This window comes from Dama dama, chromosome 12, assembly GCF_033118175.1.
Source record: "Dama dama isolate Ldn47 chromosome 12, ASM3311817v1, whole genome shotgun sequence".
Taxonomy (NCBI): Eukaryota; Metazoa; Chordata; class Mammalia; order Artiodactyla; family Cervidae; genus Dama; species Dama dama.
In genome coordinates, this window is record NC_083692.1 from 50,200,259 (window position 1) to 50,221,629 (window position 21,371).

General features: G+C 38.3%; 1 protein-coding gene across 1 annotated transcript in view; it reads left to right on the forward strand.

The window, feature by feature from the left end:
• Nucleotides 1-275: 275 nt before the first annotated feature.
• AQP9 (aquaporin 9) overlaps nucleotides 276-21,371 on the forward strand; it is a 43,253-nt gene continuing 22,157 nt past the window's right edge. The window contains exon 1 of the mRNA XM_061157254.1: nucleotides 276-654. Within this exon, the coding sequence (XP_061013237.1) occupies nucleotides 544-654 (111 nt within the window). The 5' untranslated portion in view covers nucleotides 276-543. The remainder of the gene's footprint in view (nucleotides 655-21,371) is intronic.

Here is a 21,371-nt window from a genome sequence, read left to right on the forward strand (position 1 = left end):
CATATCTATATTTTATTCATGTTCTATAATGTGCATGAAAGCGCCTTCAGAGAAGAATGTTTACACTGGATGTATATGTGCCAAGCTACACTTCAACCAACCATTTCTGAATAGGGAAAAAAAAAAAAAGTTAGAAGCTTGCAATTGTGCAACATGTAAATCTCTCCTGGATTTGAGCCCATCGCTGTGGTTTGGCAACGATGCAACCAATACATCTCTTTTCTCATCTCTTGAAAAAAAAAAAACCAACAGAGAAAAAAAAGTACCATGAAAATAAAGGTAATGATTAATCCATCAGGCACAAAAAGGGTTATTTTCAGGATTTCAGGTTCTACCTGGCCATTTCAAATAAACAGCAGCAATCACGGAACGACAACTTCACCACCAGAGGAGTAAACCACAGGTTCTAATTGGGACTGGATAACCTAATCAGGCATCTCCAGGAACCTGTGAGCAGTTGTTAAAAACTTTTATGTGCCAGTGAAGTAGGGATCAGAAGAAGCAGGTGTTGGTGAAACGAGTGGTCTTTGAAGAAGCCCCAAGATGCAGCCTGAGATGGAACAAAAGAAAAAAAGCTTGAAGCAGAGATTGGTCTTGAAGAACACTTTAGCCAAGGAAACACTCTCTGAATTCTTGGGTACATTTATAATGATTGTAAGTATTTTCTGATTTCCTGAATTTTGAACTAAGGATGCCTCACTTGTAACCTAGCTGGTGATAAAAAATTTTATCTTTGTTTTGAGTTCGTCATTAGACTCACTTCTTTCAGCAATCAGCAAGTTACTTCCAGCAAGTTACTGTTTGGCTACTCAGGGGCCAACATTTTAGGTTTCTGCTTACTCACTCCATTTAGCCACAAAAGTGGATGAGAAAGGAAGAGGGGCATGAGGTACTTTCTTCATTTTACAGATGTACTCAGGCTCTAAAATGACTTTGTGACTAAAGTTAGCTGTTAGAAAATTTTTCCCTTTGCTTAACTGATTTATACCTTGCTTATTTCCCCAAAAATGTTAAGCTGATTTATCAATAATCAATAAATATGGATGTCAAGAGACAGCTTGTTATCACAAGTGCTTGGCAAAGATTGTGTTGTCAGATCACTTGATTTTTACTAAATTAAAAAATGCACTAATTTATTAGGTAGAAATAGTGTACTGTGCAATGGTTCAGCTGTAGTTTTATATTATTTTCCCCCTCTATTTAACTCAAACTAATCTCTAAAGAGTTTCAATTAGACATTTGTAAAAAATTGTCAGATATAAAGGAAGGATGTATTCTAAGAACCTTTTGAGGATTTTGCCTGAAGATTTGCACAGCTATTAATAAAAGTCTGGAAAGTTTACTTAAGTGGCATGGGCTCTATAGGTTTTCATCCTGTTGCATGTTCCATCATTCTCTGTATCCTGAATTTTTAGCTGAACTCAAACCATTATTGAGCAAAAGTTAAATGTGTGATTATTTTCATGAGTAGCTGCTACTGATTTTAACTTGCTTTAAAACAACAACAAAAATCTGCTCGAAGATTTCCCTACTCCATTTACGAATAATTTCATTTTTAAGATTATAGAGGATTATCCAAAAACTTTGTACATTAAAAGTTCTTGGGTGATATGCAGCATGGTGACTACAGTTAATAGTATTATATTACATATATGAAAATTGCTAAGATTATATCTTAAAAGTTCTCATCGCAAGAAAAAAATGTATAACTATGTATGGAGATAGACATTAGTTAGATTTATTGTGATGCTTATTTTACTATATAAACAAATATTGAATTAGTATATTGTACACCTGAACTAACAAATTGCTGTATGCTAATTATACCTCATTTTTTAAAGTTCTTTGATTTGTGTAAGTGCATATTTCAGGAGACTAATCCAAGAAATGAATATGGACTCAAAAAATTGAACTAGTGTAAAATGAGACAGAGTGATATATTTTCTGGTTTCTGAAAACCTCTTTGTACATGATTCATTCAAGTATCTTCAAGGTATTAGGACAATTTCTTACACTCCCTCTTGACCATCCTCCCTTCTCATCTACGTGACTTAGTTCGACGGGGGCAGTGTTGGGGAGAAGGGCGTTGGAAGGAAAAGAGAGAGAAAATAAAAGTCCAAGATTCTTCTGATTCTAGTCACTCTTTACTGAAAAATTGCCCTCGGGGAGTCAGAAATCCTGTGGTTATGTTCGTTGACAGTTTGATCCCAAAGGGAAGAGTGGTGGTTACCCCAGCCTAACTTCATCCTCAGGGTGACCTGTGATACAGAGAAGTGAAGTAAATTCAGTTACAATTCTAAGTGCTCTGCAAATAAAATAGAGGAGGAAGTGAGCTAAACATCTGGGTATTTTGTAATCAAAAAAAGTTAAAACCCTCTATTTCTTCATAAGAATCTGTTTCATAATCTCATATTGTCTGAATTGAGTAAATGAAAGTGGCTTTTAGCCATTCACTATTCTGCTCATGCAAATAGTAATGTGTCTTCCCCTACAAAGGTGGGAGCTACAGAAATAATATCTTGACACTGTATGCTGAAAAATTAAATTTTGTATCTTCTGACTAAAGCCAATCATTTCCTGAAATGTTTGATTTCTATTTATACTGTTCCAAAATGAAACTTGATGAAATCTTTCTGATTATAAAATTCAATTTTGTTGAGGCTTGTGGGGATGTATAAACAAGAAAATTCTGCAAAAATGTATTTTTTTCAATATACATATAAATTAAAATTTTAGTTTTTAATAAATCTACATGGTCTTGCTCAAAGGTTATCCAAAGTAATTATTTCTGCTTTATTAGAAAATGTGCATTTTGCCTTACTTTGTCTAGTAAAAAGTTTGCATGTTGATAAGGCATGGAGCAAAGGGAGCACTAAAAATTGGCAGACTGTATATGTAGGACTCACTTTATTTGTAAAGATAATTTTAACTGAGACACTGGGAGTCTGATGCCATTTTCACCCCAATCTTGAAAAGTGCTCTTAAGGGAAGTATCTCAAGCTCATTCACACTGTGGTATAAATGACTGATAAGGGCTACTGGTAGCATTAAAGGAAGGGAAGTTCCATGAAAAATTCTCTGTATATTAAAATAATTAAGTCATAAGCTAAAAACTTAGCTCTAATTTGGCCTTTTAGACATTGGGATGGATGGTGGTGGTGGTTTAGTCGCTAAGCAATGTCCGACTCTTGTGACCCCATGGACTGTAGCCCACCAAGCTCCTCTGTCCATGGGATTTTCCCAGAAAGAATACTGGAGTAGGTTGCCATTTCCTTCTCCAGGGGATCTTCCCAACCCAGGGATCAAACCCGCGTCTTCTACATTACAAGTGGATTCTTTACTGCTGAGTCACCAGGGGGATCCAGACATTGGGATAGGCAGGCTTTTTTGCCTTTACTGGTGTGAGGAAGACAGGCTGCAATGCATCTTTCCTATCACAGAGAAGAGGTTTAGAAGCACTGAGCTGCAAATATAAGGAGTAAGTAATAAGTATCTACTGTTTGTTAGCTTCTTTACCTACATTTATCACTCATAAACAGTTGGAGAAATGAAGGCTCAAAGAGATGAAGTAACTGCCCCCAAACCAGTAGGCTTTGCAGTGAACTGGGGTTCTTTCTAATTATAGAGCCTACGCTTTCCGCATACTTCCACCCATTGCTGGAATTCCTTTGGTAGTGTCCTTAATAGATAGTAAATCAGACTCTGCTTTAATATTTCCATAGACTGGAGCCTTGAGTTAACACTGTGTGCATATGTGTTTAATTAATGAGCACTTGATGAGACCAGATCATTAGATGGGCCACCAAGAAGAAAAACCTACTCAATTCAGGTGGAAGGGTGTAAAGGTAAGGCAGAGAACAGACTTCTCAGCCCCCAGCATGTGGGCCCATGATGTGTGGGTTTCCGGTTGCACATTAAATATACACTACATGTAGAATTCCTGACATAGGAAGCTCATTGCATGTTAGCTCCCTTTCCCCTTGATCCTTCTGCTCTTTTATGTGAGAGTCTTTGTAGTATTTACAAATAGCTGCTTTGTCCCCTCCTGGGCATTGTGCCCATACCTTTCCCTAGAACTGACTACAGAACTCTGCCCATACATAAAAGAAGCCCATCAATGTGTGTTGAATTAATAATTCCTTTAGGAGGCTGAACTTCCCAAGATCTCTCATCACTTCTCACAGGATCTATGTTCACTCCTCACTATTCTGTGTACCCTCCTCTCTCCAAACATTCCAAGATTCTTTGATAAAGAGCCCATCCTACTGAAGATGCTAAGGTGAACAGCCCAGCCAGCAGCCATATTTCCCCTTATGGTGGAAGGACATCCTTCCAGGGCTGGACTTAGGAGTGGATGGCATCTACTTGTATATTGGGAAAGACCCTACATTTTTTTCCTCACCCTATCAAGCCTGTACATTAGACCTCTACCTTTTGGCCTATCTAAGAATGAAATAATGCAAGTACTTTTGATAAAAGTAATACCTTTGATCTGTGCTGTGAAGGGAAATAGAAAGGGCAGAGGCTGGTTACAGAAATTATAGGGCTCTCAGATGATTATTACAAAGTGTGCTCAGATCTTGGAATAAGTCTGATCCATATTAGGAAGCTGTTGAAACTAAAGAATATAGGGTTAGCATTCAGTGTGAAATAGGAAAGTTCTTAAAATTAGCCAGTTCTTAAACTAAGGCCACATTGCAGGATGTAATTTAGGGCAATCCTGGCCTACTACATTATCTGGAGTTCCCAGAGACTGGTAGGACAACTGTGAGGTAAGAGTGAGGTGGATGTCCTTTGCCCTTCTTGTTGATGGGAAGCTAAGGCACAGGCTGATGCAATTATAGGTCCTAGGAATCAGCATGGAGCCCAGCTGTCCTGTCTTATACTCATATTGGGCCTTGGGTTTCCACTCTGCTTTTCCTCTAAGAGGCATGGAGTGTTTTTTTCATTTGGACTGTTGCTTATTTTTTATAACTCTCCATGGAGAGGAGGGGGAGAGGGAGGGAAGGAGGGAGAGAAAGAGAAACATGATGAACTCCATTTTGCCAGATGGGAAAACAGATGTAACACAATCAAGAGGTTCACCCAAGGTCACCCTGCCCATGAACACAAGAGCTAGGCTTAATATCTTGGCTTCAGTCATTCCTAATGTATTTGGTTGGCCAAAAATTTAGTCTGGGTTTTTCCTATTACATCTCACAAAAACTTAAATGAAAATTTTGGCCAATCCAATACCAGTATTCAATGAGAATTAACGCCTTTCATGTGGAAGTCCAAGAGAACTTTGTTAATTTTATAGCCTAAAATACATTAGACAGGAGAGTGTCAAAAGATTACTATATAGGACAGATATGACCATGACATGAACATTTCATAGAAGATCTATTAGCATGAAGTTTTTAGACTTCTTAAATGCGACCCACTCCAGTGTTCTTGCCTGGGAAATCCCATGGACAGAGGAGCCTGGTGGGCTACAGTTCACAGGGTCACAAAGAGTCAGATATGACTTAGCAACTGAGCACCCAGGCACGACCACCTATAAACACATTCAAACCCCCTGTAACATCAGAACTCTAAGGTGGTTCAGCCATCTCTTCATGGCTCTAATAAACATGTTGGCCATGCATGGCACTCTGTTCTTGCCCTAATATTTCTATTTTCTAGATCCTCCTCTATGAGACCAATCTGTGGCTTAGAACAAAGGAACTAAAAGGAAGGGGCCGTTAAGAGACTTCATAAATCTTTTGTCTTACTCTCTGGCTGGAAATTCCCCTGTCCTGTCTTCTCTCTGCTTGGTTCAAGCTTGTAGCTTTGCAAAGCTGTGCCCTACTCCAGGCCTACAACCTCCAGGACTGTGGATCCCACAGAGCTAGAGTTGTCAATGTGCTGGCCAATAATAGGCCAGGAGCCTCTGTTGATCTTGGATGGCTTGTTTCCCAGAGCTGTGGAAGGATCCTCATCCATAGACCCTTACACTGGGATGAAGTTGTCTCTGCTGTCTGATCCCTGTGTCTTTCCAATGAGGAAACAGAGACCCATAGGCTCACTCCCAGAATTCTGTCAAATGCTCTTTCTACCACAGCAGAACATCCACCGCCAACGCTATCTGCTTCTTTTATTTATTTACAGTGTATGTCTGGTACTCTGCCTTTCCTGGATCTGTACTTCTGCATGTGGGTGCTCTGTCCCTTTAAGAAAGCCCAAGGTTCTAACTCTGAGGTGTGGACGAGCCGGCCACGAGGTCTTCTGTGGGTTCTTGCCCTGTGCTTTCAACGCGGCTGCAGAGGGGCCTGAAGCAGAAGATTCTCTCACTCCAGATACAGTTACGTAATGAAGTCAAAGGATGGTGAAATTCCCATTTCCATACACTCATCAACTCTCGATATGCTTCAACTTTCTATTTTTGTCCATTTGATATACAGGCAATAAAAGGTCACTAGAAATTTTAATGAATTCCTAGTGCAGCTGATCTTCTCATGTTTACTGAACTTTGAGATTTTTCTCCTCTGGAAATTGCTTCTTCATATCCTCTGCATATTTTTTCTTTGTTTTGTTTTTCTAATTTTTCTTATTGGTTATAGGATACTGATATTTAAAACCAGACATGAAAAATATTTTGTGTTTTTTAATTACAGCTTAATATTTTGCTTTTCACATTTAGGTGCTTAAATTATTAGAATTTAAAAAAATTTATTGAAGTATAGTTGATTTACAATGTTGTGCTAGTTTCAGCACAGTGATTCATGTGATTATATATATATATATATAATTTTTCAGATTCTTTTCCATTGTAGGTTTTTATAAAATACTGAGTATAGTTCCCTGTGTAGAATTTATTTTGGGGTGGAGTGTAGAGGAGGTGTCTCTTTATTTGGAAGGATCACCAGTTGTTCCAGTACCATTTTGACTAGTCTGTCCTGTCTCTACTGGTTGTAATGTCCTCTCTATTACATACCAGTTCCCATATTAATGTGGTATATATCTAGACTTTATTTAGTTCCATTGATCTCTCTGTCCAAACCCATACCACTGTCACATATTTTTGTTATAATTGCTTTCTAAATCATTTTGTTATCTGGTGTTTTTCTTCCTTATTATTTTTTCAACATTGTCTTAGCTATTTTTAGCCTTTTAGTCTTCCACATGAATTTTAGGATCTGTTTATCAAGTTCCACGCATACCCTGTAGAGATTTTGACTGGAATTGCACTGAATTTACAGTATTCTGAGCAGAACTGACATTTTGAAATAGTCAATCTGCTCACCCATAAATAATTCTTCATTCATAGGTCTGCTTTCATATTTCTTTCCAAAGTTTTATAATTTACTTGGTATTAGTCATACATTTATTTTTGTTTGATATAGTTCTAGCTACCTTATGGTTATGATCACTACTCTGAGTAGTACCTTTTAAATGACATTTTCTAATTGGTTATTACTAGTGTTCAGAAACAATACTGAGTGTTATATATTGATTTTGCATTCAGCAAACTTGGTCATTCTCTTATTAATTCAAATAAGTCTAAGATTGTCTTAGATATTCTGTATAGTTCAAGGCTGTCAAATTTGAGTGCCACTACCCATATGTGGCTACTTAAATTAAAATTAATCTTAAATAAAATAAGAAATTTAGTTTCCACCCTTTCTAGTTCTATTTTATGTGCTCAAGAACCATGTATGACTATTGACTACCATATCGGAGAGCAGAGATACAATAACAGAACTTTTCACTCATTGAAAAATGTTCTATTGGACTCTACTGACATAGATAATACCTTTTTCTCTGAGAATATGGGAGTTTTTAATTTTCTTTCTTTTTAGTCCTTAAATATTTAATTTCTTCTTCTTCTTATAATGAAAACCTCTTGTTCAATGTTACTAGAAGCTATAATTCTGTCATACTTGTTCTATCCCCAACTTTTAAAAATCTGCTTCTTATATTTTACCATTAAACAATAGTTTCTGTTGGTTTTGGGTAGACATTCTTGATTTGAGAAAGGAAATTCCTATCTCTTTCTCACTTACTAAAACTCCGATTAGGAACAATTGTTGAATTTTTTAAAAAATACATTTCTACATCTATTGAGATAACCACATGGGTTTCTGTTCTTATCTGTTGATAAAGAAAATTACATTGATAAATATTTTTAGTGTTAAATCATCCTTACATTCCTGAGGTTAATTCCCACCTAATCACAGTATTTAGTTTGCAATGTTTTATTAAGGATCTGGACTATAATTTCAATTATTATATTATCCTGTCTATTTTTATTACCAGCAGCATATTAACTTCATGAAATATATTGGAATTTTTTCCCACCTTTTGTTTTCTGGAACACTTTGTATAAAATGAGGATTATCAGTTCATTAAAGATTACTTAGCATGTGAACTGAAAAAGAAAGAGAGACGTTTGAAAGAAGATTTCTCTAAAGCTATGTTTCATTTAGGTTTTCTGTTATTAATTCTACTTTGGCAAATTATTTTTTTCCAAAGAACTGTGCTTTATTTCTGTTTTCAAATGTAGTTTTAAAAATTTTTTTAATACTTCCAAAATTAATATAGTGAAAGCAGTAATTTTGAAATGATTTTTCACAGTATTGGCTTCCAGCTTTTAAAAATCTCTGTGGTGATGTCCTTTAATTTTTATTTATTTTTCATTGAAGTGTTATAATGTGCTAATCTCTGCTATACAGCAAAATGACTCAATTATACACATATATGCATTTTGTTCTTTAATTTTTAATGTGGTTTCTATTTTTTCCACTTAGCTTCTGCTTTGACATTTCTTACATTCTCCGATTGAGTTGATTCTCCCATCAGCTTTGTTTATTTCTCCCTTTTCTCCTCTGCCTACTCTTTCTATTCTTTAAGTACTTATTCTTACATTTAAAAAAATGTATTAGTGCACTAACAAACTTTAAAATGAATTAAGATCTCTTTCCTTCTGAACAACACAAAAATGTTTTAAAAGCCTAACTGAAATCAACTACTCCACCTTATGGCATTATTATCTAATATCATACTCATTGTGCTTAATATTAGTGTTTTGAATAGTGAATACTTATTTGAATTTACTATCAATTACCAGTTTATTTGTTAATCATTACTGCATTCACCCTTTATTTTCTTTCAGGTGCTGGCTTCTTTGTGCAGTTAAAAAAAAAAAAGCTTTCTTAAGGAAATTTTTCAGGAAGGGTAGTCTTTGTCTGACTATGTCTTTATTTTACTCTCAAGCTTCAGTGATAAATTAGCTAATAAGTTTTAGGTTGATGATTGGTTTTGTTTAGCAATTTGCAGGTATCATCTCAGTATCTTTACTATTGCTATTGACAAGTCTATTATTGGTCTAATTTTTGTCTTTAATAATCTGCATTTCTCTGACTACTATTACAAATTTCCCCTTTTCTCCTGAAACTTCACTATAATATGACTAGGAATGAATTTATTTTTTTTGTAGTGCCCAGGATTCATTGTTCACCTTCAATTTAAAGATTTGCAATTTTCACCAATTCTGGAAAATTCTCAGCTTTATCATCTTTTCTCTCCTCCAGACTCTATTTTTTTCTTTCAGAATTCCTATTAAACTTGTATAGATGCTTGATGCTCTCACTTTTTTCATTACCTTTCCCAACTACTTTGACAAATCCTTCTAAACCTCTCCATAATGAGTTTTGTGTAATGCTCTCAAATCTGTCTGCTGATTCACTAATTCCCTATCCAGTTATATCTAGTCTTTTGTTTAATATGTTTATTAAGTCTTCAGTTTCCTTAATATGTTTTCATATCTAGAAATTCTATTTGGTTCTTGTACTTCATTGTTTTTATTTTCTCTCCTTATGTGTTTATTTTTTTAATCTGTTTAACTGAAGTCTAACACATTTATAGTATTTTATGGTATTTCATCTCAAGTTTTGGAGTTGGTAGTCATCCTGCGTATTTTATCCACTGCTTCATTCACAAAGGATCATTTCCTTTAGTGTTTTGCGAATTTGTATTGTAAGCTCTTTAGGAAGGTTTATTCTTCAGTGTGGGAGACCTTTAAGGCCCAAATTGTGGCATTGCTTTTCCAGAACAGGTGTGCATTTGCTTCTGCTAGGTTGCCCAGGTATATCACCAACCAGAAATGATTAACATAAGGTGGAAAACTGAAAAAGAGAAGGCTGATGAGTGTGGGTGCAGTGGTGAAGAGCTCTCTGCTCCCTTTCTCCCACCTGGAATATGTGACCATGAGTGACTAGGAAACCCTATCAGTTCAGTTCTATTCAGTTCAGTCACTCAGTCGTGTCCAACTCTTTGCAACCCCATGGACTGCAGCATACCAGGCCTCCCTGTCCATCACCATCTACTGGAGTTTACTCAAACTCATGTCCATTGACTTGGTGATGCCATCCAACCACCTCATTCTCTATCGGCCCCTTCTCCCATCTTCAATCTTGCCCAGAATCAGGATCTTTTCAGATGAGTCAGTTCTTTGCATCATGTGGCCAACGTACTGGAGTTTCAGCTTCAGCATCAGTCCTTCCAATGAATATTCAGGACTGATTTCCTCTAGGATGGACTGGTTGGATCTCCTTGCAGTCCAAGAGACTTTCAAGAGTCTTCTCCAACACCATAGCTCAAAAGCATCAATTCTTCGGCGCTCAGCTTTCTTTATAGTCCAACTCTCACATCCATACATGACTACTGGAAAAACCATAGCTTTGACTAGACAGGCTTTTGTTGGCAAAGTAATGTCTCTGCTTTTTAATATGCTGTCTAGGTTGGTCATAGCTTTTCTTCCAAGGAGTAAGCGTCTTTTAATTTCATGGCTGCAGTCACCATCTCCAGTGATTTTGAAGCCCCCAGAAATAAAGTCTTTCACTGTTGCCATTGTTTCCCCATCTATTTGCCATGAAGTGATGGGACCAGATGCCATGATCTTAGTTTTCTGAATGTTGAGTTTGAAGCCAACTTTTTCATTTTCCTCTTTGCTTTCATCAAGAGCCTCTTTAGTTCTTTGCTTTCTGCCATAAGGGTGGTGTCATCTGCATATCTGAGATTATTGATATTTCCCCTGGCAATCTTGATTATAGCTTATGCTTCATCCAGCCCAGCATTTCTCATGATGTACTTGGCATATAAGTTAAATAAGCAGGGTGACAATATACAGCCTTGATGTACTCCTTTCCCTGTTTGGAACCAGTCTGTTGTTCCATGTCCAGTTCTAACTGTTGCTTCCTGACCTGCATAAAGATTTCTTAAGAGGCAGGTCAGGGGGAAACCCTATGCTTTCTGCAAATGAGGCTGAATCTCTTCAAATCCTTAGACTCTGAGTCAGTATCAGCTGAAGAAGGACTTCCCTGCAGTCTTCCCCTTATCAGCAGTGAACATGAAGGGCCAGACTAACTTGGGTAATTTCAGAGTTCCAAAGGACCTGAGGAGAAAAGTCTGTTCTGAGTCACTGATCTTAGGGCTGCAGACTCATAAAACCACATTTGATTCTGCCAAAAATAAACTCTGTGATCCCTGAGTTTTAATTTTGTCCCAGAAAACTTGCTATTTTCAATACTTTTGAAAGGGAAGTATTTTCGTTTTTTACTTTCCAGAAGTGGAGCTGCTTAGTTTTTAGTGACAAAGTTTGTTGCAACATGTTCTCATTACTTGACAAGAAAGGAGAATGTGGGATGAGAGCAGAAGCTGGCTCCTCATTTATCTGCCTTGTGATGCAGAGGACTCATAATGTGAGGACTATGAGGGAGGGAAGCCTCACAGAAATGAGATCACAATCTATAGAATCAATCAAGATGTAAAAGCACCCAGCAGTGACTTTATGCATCTAGTGGGCACCTTATTTCATGTCTGAGGTAGGATTGCGAAGTTCACTGACCCTGCAAAGCAAAGCAAATGCTTTAAAAGTAAATATGCATGAGACAAGTGCTAGGGCCTGGTGCACTGGGAAGACCCAGAGGAATCGGGTGGAGAGGGAGGTAGGAGGGGGGATCAGGATGGGGAATACATGTAAATCCATGGCTGATTCATGTCAATGTATGACAAAAACCACTACAATATTGTAAAGTAATTAGCCTCCAACTAATAAAAATAATTGGAAAAAAAAAAGTAAATAAGCCAGCAAAATGTGCACCCCACCCCCCTAGACATCTTCATAGATGGGCTGATATACTCTAAGCTACACGATGGGGATAATCAATCAAGACCAAAAAAGACCTGAGGGCTTAGTCTTCATCCTAGAATAAGTCTACATGGCTTAATCTCTTTTGTTGCAGGAAACCTCCCCCTAAATCCTATGCCTCTATTAACAAGTAGTTTAAAGAAATTGGAGTGTATTGCTGTAATGGACTGTTATGCAGCTGTTAAAGATAATGAGACCAATATTCACATGCTGATATAGAAAGACTCACTAAGCTTTTAAAATGAAAAAGCAGGTAGAAGATATTCCCATTTGTATAAATGTTTATACACATTTAACAGGATACACCAGAAAATATTGTTATTAGTTACCTGTAGAGAATAAAATATGAAATTTGGAGTGAGAAGGAGACTAATTCTCGTATTTTATCATATGTCCTTTATAACTGAAAATTTTCTACATGTTCATGAATATTTTCTTCACTTCTTTGCTCTCCATAAAAGAGCTCACTCAGCAGAATTTACCTCTTCCAAGTGACTTAGGGAGTTGCTCAAACTGTGTTCTGAAGAACACTAGTTCTGTAAAATGCACACAAGAACTACATGAAAGAAAATGCTGTCCTTCCCAAATACACTGTGGAAACACTGGGATAAACCAAGCTAAGCAGTTTTCTCAACTGTAGGAATTATCAGAGCCTTTAAACTTCACTGTAAATCTCTAAGAAGGGACTAGGAATGTACAGCTGTCCCCAGACTAACTTGGTGACAACCCCGTTTTGTGAGGAGCATCTCATGGAACTGATGACCCGTGGAACATACTTTAGAAACTGCAAGCTTTGGAATGAACCTAAGAAACAAATCAGGGCTCTAAACCCTTCCATCTTCAAGGATCTTCCAGATTGAGAGTGACCTGAAATATACTTGACATTGTTGGACCACTCTGAATGAAGTGAGAATTGTCCTCAGCAACCTCCCATCCATACCCAGCACACTCAGCCCCATAGTTATCCTGATATGAACACACATACACCTTAACAAATTATTCATTAGTTTCTTACTGTGACCCCTATTCTGGCATTATTTGGGGTGAGCTGAGGGAATGAGTGACTGGGTGCAGATCAGAAAAGGAGGTCACTATTCTTTTCAGCTTAGTGGAAATAGTGGAGTTTAGCCACCTCTCATTTCTGAGATCTGTGTTGGTTCTGGGTACTCTTCTACTCGGAGTGCTGTAAGATTGGCCATTTTCCCATTCACTTGGTTCTCAAATCTCAGATTCCTCTCTTTTTATGAGCCTACCTTAAAATCATCTCTTTTGAAGTACAGCTGGTTCTACCAGGTGATTGATCGTGTTCTGATATTATCTCAGGTTACATGCCACCCAATACTTTATTTTTAACCAGAATGTCCAGATTTCAGTCTAAGTTCTTTGTGACTGTTTTTGTTATGAGTGAGAAAGTTTTATTTTCCAATTGGAAATCTAACCAACTGGAAAGCCGTGCATAAAGAGGCATTCTGTCCTAATAAAGAAACCAAGTAACCCCAAAGAGACAGCAGCAGTTGTCCCAGGAGAAACACAGGACTGGGAATCAGAGAAGTTGTCTCTAGATTCAGATTCTGCCACTTGTTAGCAATAGGATTTTTTGTTAAGTCATGCAGTTTTTCACTTTTTAAATGGGGATTTAATATTGGAAGGAATGTTGTTCAGTCACTAAGTCATGTCCAACTCTTTGCAACCCCATGGACTATAGCATGCCAGGCTTCCCGGTCCTTCACTATCTCCCAGAGTTTGCTCAAACTCATGTTCATTGAGTCAGTGATGCCATCCAACCATCTCATACTCTGTTGCCCCCTTCTCCTTTGACCTTCAATCTTTCCCGGCATCAGGGTCTTTTCCAATGAGTCAGTTCTTCGCATCAGGTGGCCAAAGTATTGGAGCTTCTATTATGGAAGTAATAGAAGTGATACACTTTGTCCATTGTATACATGCTGTAAATGCTTGCTCATTCACCCATCCAGTGGCCAAAATTAAGTACAATCAAACCTGGACATTATCACTTGCTGCCTCTGTGAATGTGAGAAATTCTCTTGACCTCTTAACCTCTCTAAACTTTGTTTCCTTATATGTAAAGTGGAGACAATAAAAGGAGTTGGACTCATTGGGTCCTTGCGAGAACTAATGGGCTAATATATACTATTATACTCAATAAGCAGTATTTGTTTCTGTTGTTGTTACTATTATTATTACATGTTCCAATAGACAAAGTCACATAAAATAATAGGTATATTAATATATAGACAGATTGAGTAGGATGTGGGACTTCTGGTAACAGACACCTACAGCACAGGCTGGAGCGCCAAGGTTTGCTGAGACCAGGGTCCTGACAGGTGGAGATTTATTCTTCCTCCTCTCCAGGTACAAAAGACATGCTTACAGAGAGAGGATACACTCTGGCAAGCCCCCAAAATTACTTTCTTCTCAAGAATAGGACTGTGTTTTTTGGTCTTCCTATTCCTTAACCCACTTAGATAAAGTTTTACCCATAGCTAGTCCTTCATTTGAAGGTAGCCACAGATCCTTCCTTCAGGAAATGGGAGGCTGTCTTGCATCTCAGGCCAGGTTTGCTATCACCATAGTGTCTGTGGGGCCAGAAAATTACAAGTCCCAAAATCTAAGCGGGTTTCTATTCCTAGGATTTAAGATGGTACTCAATAGCCCCAGAGCTTATTGAAACCAGACAGGTAAGATATCTGGGTGAAGGCCTGGTGGAGTTAGGGAGAAAGTGGGCAGTGTACACCATGTCTTAGGGGGCATCTCATTTGCCACTCAGACCATCTCCACTGTGTCTAAGCAGGAATGAGGTAAAGCTTCATCAAATATTACAGTTTTGCAGGAATGATCAGAAATCCAGAGTTCTATGTGAATTTTTCTATTTTTATATACTGGCAGCAATTTCTAAAATTCACCAAGTGGGCCAAACAAAGCACATCTTTGAGTCAATCCTACTTAAACGCAGTCTTCAACCATGGCCCACTAGTTTGTGACTCTGCTCTGAAGGTGTCCTGAACCACATTCTACAAAGACAAAACATTCTCACCAGGAAAGCACAGATGGAGAGATTGTTGAGGGTCTAAGCCTGCTGTCTGATATTACCTGTTTACAAGAGGATTGGCTAATAGAAATCTAAGTCCTACATGCAAGACTGTGTTCCTTTTCTCTTACCATCCTACCCCCTGACAAAATTAGTTGAGGCAATAGTGTAAAAATCATTTTATTTCTGGCAATATCAAAAGATAAATCTTGATCTTATATTATCATAGTCAAGTTCTTCATGAGACCAATATGTTATATGCTCACATGATATATTAATATATCTCAGATTTAATGTCAGGTGGCTCAATAATTTGGGGTATTAATCAAGTAATTAAAAAATGTGGGGAGACTTAAGTGTGAAAATTTCTATCATCTAGTTAGTAAGGTTTACAAAACTACATCCCCATGTGCACTTTCCCTAGGCATGAATACTTATACCATTCATGAGTAACAAGCTTGTAACATAAAAGGACAGTGCATCACTTCATACAGTTTTCATGATTCTTACCAGTTCCCAGCTCCTACCTCTCCTACTGCTCTGTGAGCTTTGAGAGGCCCTGTGTCTGGTTTTTTGCATCCCTCCTACACCAGGAAGCATGCACGGCACTTCGAATTTTTAAATGTACATGAACAGAGAGGAATGGATGAAGAAAGTGAATACCAAATCTCAATGAAAGGTATTTGTAGATTCAGAGATCTTTGTTTCCTACTGTTTGATTTTTTTTTACATTTCTTTTTTTCTATTTTTTAATTTAAATATATATATTTATTTAAAATTTTTACAATGTTGTGTTGATTTCTGCCATACAGCAACGCAAATCAGGCATAATTATACATACATCCCCTCCCTCCCTATCCTCCCTCTCCTTCCCCCTCCCATCCCTCCAGGTCATCACAGAGGCACCAGGCTGGGCTCCTTGTGCTACACAGCAATTTGATTTTTTGAAAGACAGACTTGTGAAATACACATCTGGACAAATGACTTATTTGGCTCAGGTACAGTCGAGGGCTGTTCATGTAAGTGAAGGAACATCAACTTTGGATGGAAATGTTAATTTGGGATTCAAAAAGATATTTTCACTAGCTATAAGTCCTTGGTAAATTACTTAATTTCTTTGGCCTAAGGTTTCAGTTTTCTTCCCCCTTAAGTTTTTATTGGGATTAAATGAGATTATTTATATCACATATATATATATATATATATATACATATGTATGTATGAGGAGTGTATGTATAAAATCTGATAAAAACATATACACTCACCCACCTACCCACAAAATAAATCAGTTTACTTAAAATATGTGTTGCCACAGATATGTTCTTTTAATGCTGACTTCTGTTCTATGAATATTTATATCATTTTATGACAAATTACCTACTGAAGAATATTTTTCATTCAAAATATATTCCTTACCTATTTCCAGGAAGACTTGTAGCAGTATAAGGTGAACAGTCATACATGATTCCTGTTCTTGCGTCACATTGCTGCTGCCCACAGTGGGCACAAACTGGAGGACATTGGCTTCCTAGACAAGTTTTTAAAAGCACAATAAAACACTATCCAGGTGTGCTCTGAAGGTACTAGAGCAGTTTAGAATGGTCACCTGGCTTAGTTCTTTGGCTCTGATTCAGTAAAAGGTATTAAAGGGGCATGTGGGGCCTGGACAGAGAGGTGGAATTGTTTGACTTCTTGAGTCTTGCTGTTGTGATAGGTGTGAATGCTAAATAAGTGTCCTAAATGTTGGCCACCTCCACCAGAAATCCACGTGGTTCATGGGTGTGGCTTGTAAGTGTGGAAAAGGCCCACTCCACCTTTCTCTCATCCGGGAGCAGACAGGTTTGGTCAGCATCAGGGGGAGGAGTGTGTCTTCAGCTGATGACTACAAGACAGGGAGACACTGTGAGGAGAGAAGCAAGCAAAAGAAAACAAGAGAGGGAAAGGTTTCACTCTGCCTTCAGGTCTAATGTTCCCTGGTGAGCGCTTGGTCATCTAGTGGAAGCTCTCTCTGCAAGGGGAATTAAAAATCAGGCAAACAGGAATCAAAAAAATAGGTTGTGCACGAACTGAAAAAGTTGCACTTAATCACCAACATGTCTCATTGATCTCTGAGAAAGGAAGGGAAATGGGGCTGAAAAGGATTTTTCTCCAGGTCATGGGAAGCTTCAGCAATAAAGTACAAGTGTTGGTGTTTTTCAGAACCAGAGTGACCACATATGTTGTCACCAGAAAAGCCACTTGTCTTATCACAAAGAGCAGGCTCTGTGAGGAGGCTTCCAAATGAGCTTCAACCTCAGTACTTTCTCCTCAGACTGTATCTGGTCTACAGGGAGGCCTTTAATACTGGGTGGTTTGGTAATAGATGGCTGCTGCCTCCAAACCCTTCCACATTCCCAGACAGTCTTTATTCTCAGTATGCAGATAGGAAAACTGGTATCCCCATCTCACCTCCTGTGGAAAACCCAGTGTCCTCCCTGAAACTTTCTGTGAATTCTTGGGGACCTTGCTTGCTTCTGATGACCTTTGGCTCTGTCCAATATGTAATGGTTAGGAGCACAGTCCTCTAAGACAGGCCTGCCATCAAACCCTGGTTCTGTCTTCTTTCCTTTTATGATGTAACATTGGGAAAATTGCTTGGCCTTTCCCAGCTTCAATTTCCTCATCAATAAAATTGAGATAATAATACTTCCCTTTCAGAGGGATCGTAAGTTAATAGATGATGATGAAATAATACTGTACCTGTATTACAGTCCTTGGCATAGAACTGGCACAGAGAGCACATCAAATAGATGGAAGCTGGCATTTGTATCCTTTTACTCACATAACCCTAAACAGGTGAGTAAAGATAGGCAATGTTTCATTCAACCTTTACTACAAATTCCATGACAATGTTTCCCAAGGAGTTTCTTTCAATGTTAAATATTTTCAGGAACTCTACAGGATAGAAACTGTTTTTTAGTATCCATTAATTCTGAAAATACTGAAACACAAGATTCCAGAAGGTATGAGCTGGGTGACTAGGAATGACTGGGGTTACCTCACTCACCAATCAAGCTTTTGTAGGAATTCTGCCTTTCAAATGTCTTTCTTCCTTTTCCACTGAAATCCTTTCTCCTACTCCTGCCCTGCAAAGACCCTGACAACAATAGTATTCACCCCTTCTCTTTTCTTCTTCTTCTTTTTTTTTTTCTTTGTTGTTGTTTTTTTGTTTTTGTTCTTTCGGCCACGTCATGCAGCTTGTAGGATCTTAGTTCCCCTACCAGGGATTAAATCTGAGCCCCAGCAGAGAAAGCATCGAGTCCTAACCACCAGACATCCAAACACTAAAGCCTTGTCAACTGTGAAATGACCCATCTTTGGAGAGTAACCACAAATAGGCAAAACACCTTGAAGATACAAGACATGTTCATTTTTTCCTTCTTTGGACAGTGTTGATGTGCACAGGGAATCACAGATCACCTGTGATAACTACAAAATTCCCCAGTAATCCCTGGCCCCAGAGTACATGCATCTGCCAATATTTTACTAAGGAATCATCAACCTTCACCAACCGCTTTTCTGAAAGGGCTCAGCTTTTATGTGTCAAGCAAATATTCTGGGTGTCTGTTATACACTGTGTTCTCTGTGCTAGGACTATCTTGGTTAACACTTCGAAGGAAGTAGTAGATACAAAGGAGATTTGAGAAGGGTCACGTGAAATAAAATCTGTGGACTCATGAATCACTGTCCTCACCTCCAGCATTTCAGTTTATGGTAATCACTTAATCATGTGAGGTTTCACATTGTGTCCAGTAGTCAGCCTGTCATAGGATTCATGGCTCAGTTGGGAACTTTCCAACAGTCTCAAGAGGTATGTCTCAGAAATTGCACCTCCCACTTTTTACATCATGCCCCCAAACTAACTTTTTCTCTTGAAAAGGCGTTTTGGAGCTTCCCTGGTGGTCCAGTGGTTGAGAATATACCTTGCAATGCAGGGGACTCGGGTTTGATTCCTGGTCAGGGAACTAAGATCCCACATGCCACAGAGTAACTAAGCTCATGCACCTGCAACTACTGAGCCTGCATGCTCCGGTGCCCACGTGCTGCAACTAGAGAGTCCTTGTACCACAACAAAAGATCTTACATGACAAAATGAAGATCCCACGTGCTGCAACTAAGACCCAACCCAGCCAAATAAATAAATATGTTAAAAAGGAAAGAAAAGACATTTTAAGCAGGGTTGTTTTTCCCCATTTATGCTTAGATATTTTACTATCTTTTATAAATATTGTTTGAGCACAGAATATAAAGAAGCACAAGTGACCTGGTGGGCATTATGATCTTGGTGGAGTGTCACTAGGCAAGGCGGGGATAACATAAAATGACATTGTAAAGACATGATGAAATAAGCAGGAGAGGTCTTTGGGGGCTTCAGTTGCCAGAGAAAGCCCTACAGAAAAGGTAGCATTTTAGCTCAGTGTTAAGAATAGACTGATTTGGGCTGGGGAAAATGCAGAAAAGCTATTGTGCTGGAAGGGATGGCATGAGCAGGTGTGCAGAGGTGGAAATGAGCATCAAGTTCGAAGGACTCAAAGCGAATGGGTTGCCAGCCTGGCTGATGGGGAGATTTATTCTGGGGAGAACACTGGGCTGGGAATCATGAGGCATGGCACCGGAGAGCCCTGAGAGCCAGGCTGAGGCGTTGGTGCTAGTGCTTCCTGAACAATGGGCGTGGGACAGTGGGCAACTTGTGCTTCATCTGGCACGACAGCTGAGTGGGGAGATACTGGAACTGGGGACACAGGTCAGAACACACAGAAGGCTCCACAGAAGCCCACAGATGAGATATGGAAATAATTGACCATGGGTGAAGAGAGAGAAGAGGAAAGAGTACCAAAAAAAATTCCAGAACACGTGGCTTTAGTGACTGAGAAGGATTGAGGGTACCTCACTCACCAATCTTTTGTAGCAATTCTGCCTTTCAAATGTCTTTCTTCCTTTTCCAATGAAATGCTTTCTCCCACTCCTGCCATGCACAGATCCTGAGAGCTATGGTATTTACCCCCCTCCTCTTTTCTAGTCTTGCTTTACTACCAAAAGCACTAAAATCTTGCCCGCTATGAAATGACCTCATTTTGGAGTTTAATCACAAATACACAGAACACCTTGAAGTTCTTGTCATTTTCCCACTTCTCTTTTTTCCGCAAATTTTGATCTCATGTTTGGAATGAAATAACAGCTATTTATAATTTCGGTCATAGATGTGTTTCCTCTCCCATTTTTATGGCCAGGCAGTGAGTTAGGGGTTAAGTCCATGAGTCCCTTTGCCTGAATATATTCACCTTGAATTGGGGTTTTGCTTTTGAGTTTATACTAAAGGCAATAATATCCTTCACCTATTATTGTCCTTTGTTGTTTAAATAGTGCCTTCATTAAGGTTGCCCCATTTGAGCCTTTGCTGAACAATTTTATGAAACAAGGCAAGCAGGTGTTATTTTTTAATAGATGAGCAAGCTGAGACTGAGAAGCAACATGTTCATTTACACAGACACCAAGTGTCATAATTGGAAATAACAACTAGGATCTGGTTATTTAATTACCTCCAATATACTAGATGCTGTTACAAAGTCAAAGAAGTTCATTCTGAGTCTTATAAAACTGGGAAATCAGGCATTACCTGAATAGTTGAATTACATACTGTGGTTAAGTGACCCACTAGATGGCAATAGAAGCAATGAACAGAAGGTATGTAATTAATTACCGTGTCATAATATGATGGCATAATATGATATGATGTACAAACAAGGGAGGATTGCCTACAGAATAGAAAATATTTGCAAACAATATATCTGACAGGGGGTTAATATCCCCAATAGGCAAAGAACTCATACAACTCATCATCAAAAAACACATGTGTGTTGAGGTTTGACAGAAAACAACAAAATTCTGTAAAGCAATTATTCGTCAATAAAAAATAAATAAAAATTTTAAAATGTGTATAGGACCTGAAGAGACATTTTCCCAAAGAAGACATGGTCAGCAGACACATGAAAAGATATTCAACATCACTAATCATCAGGGAAATGAAAATCAAAACCACAGTGAGGTGTCACCTCACACCTGTAAGAATGGTTATCATTAAAAAGACAGCAAATAACAAGTGTTGGCAATGATGTG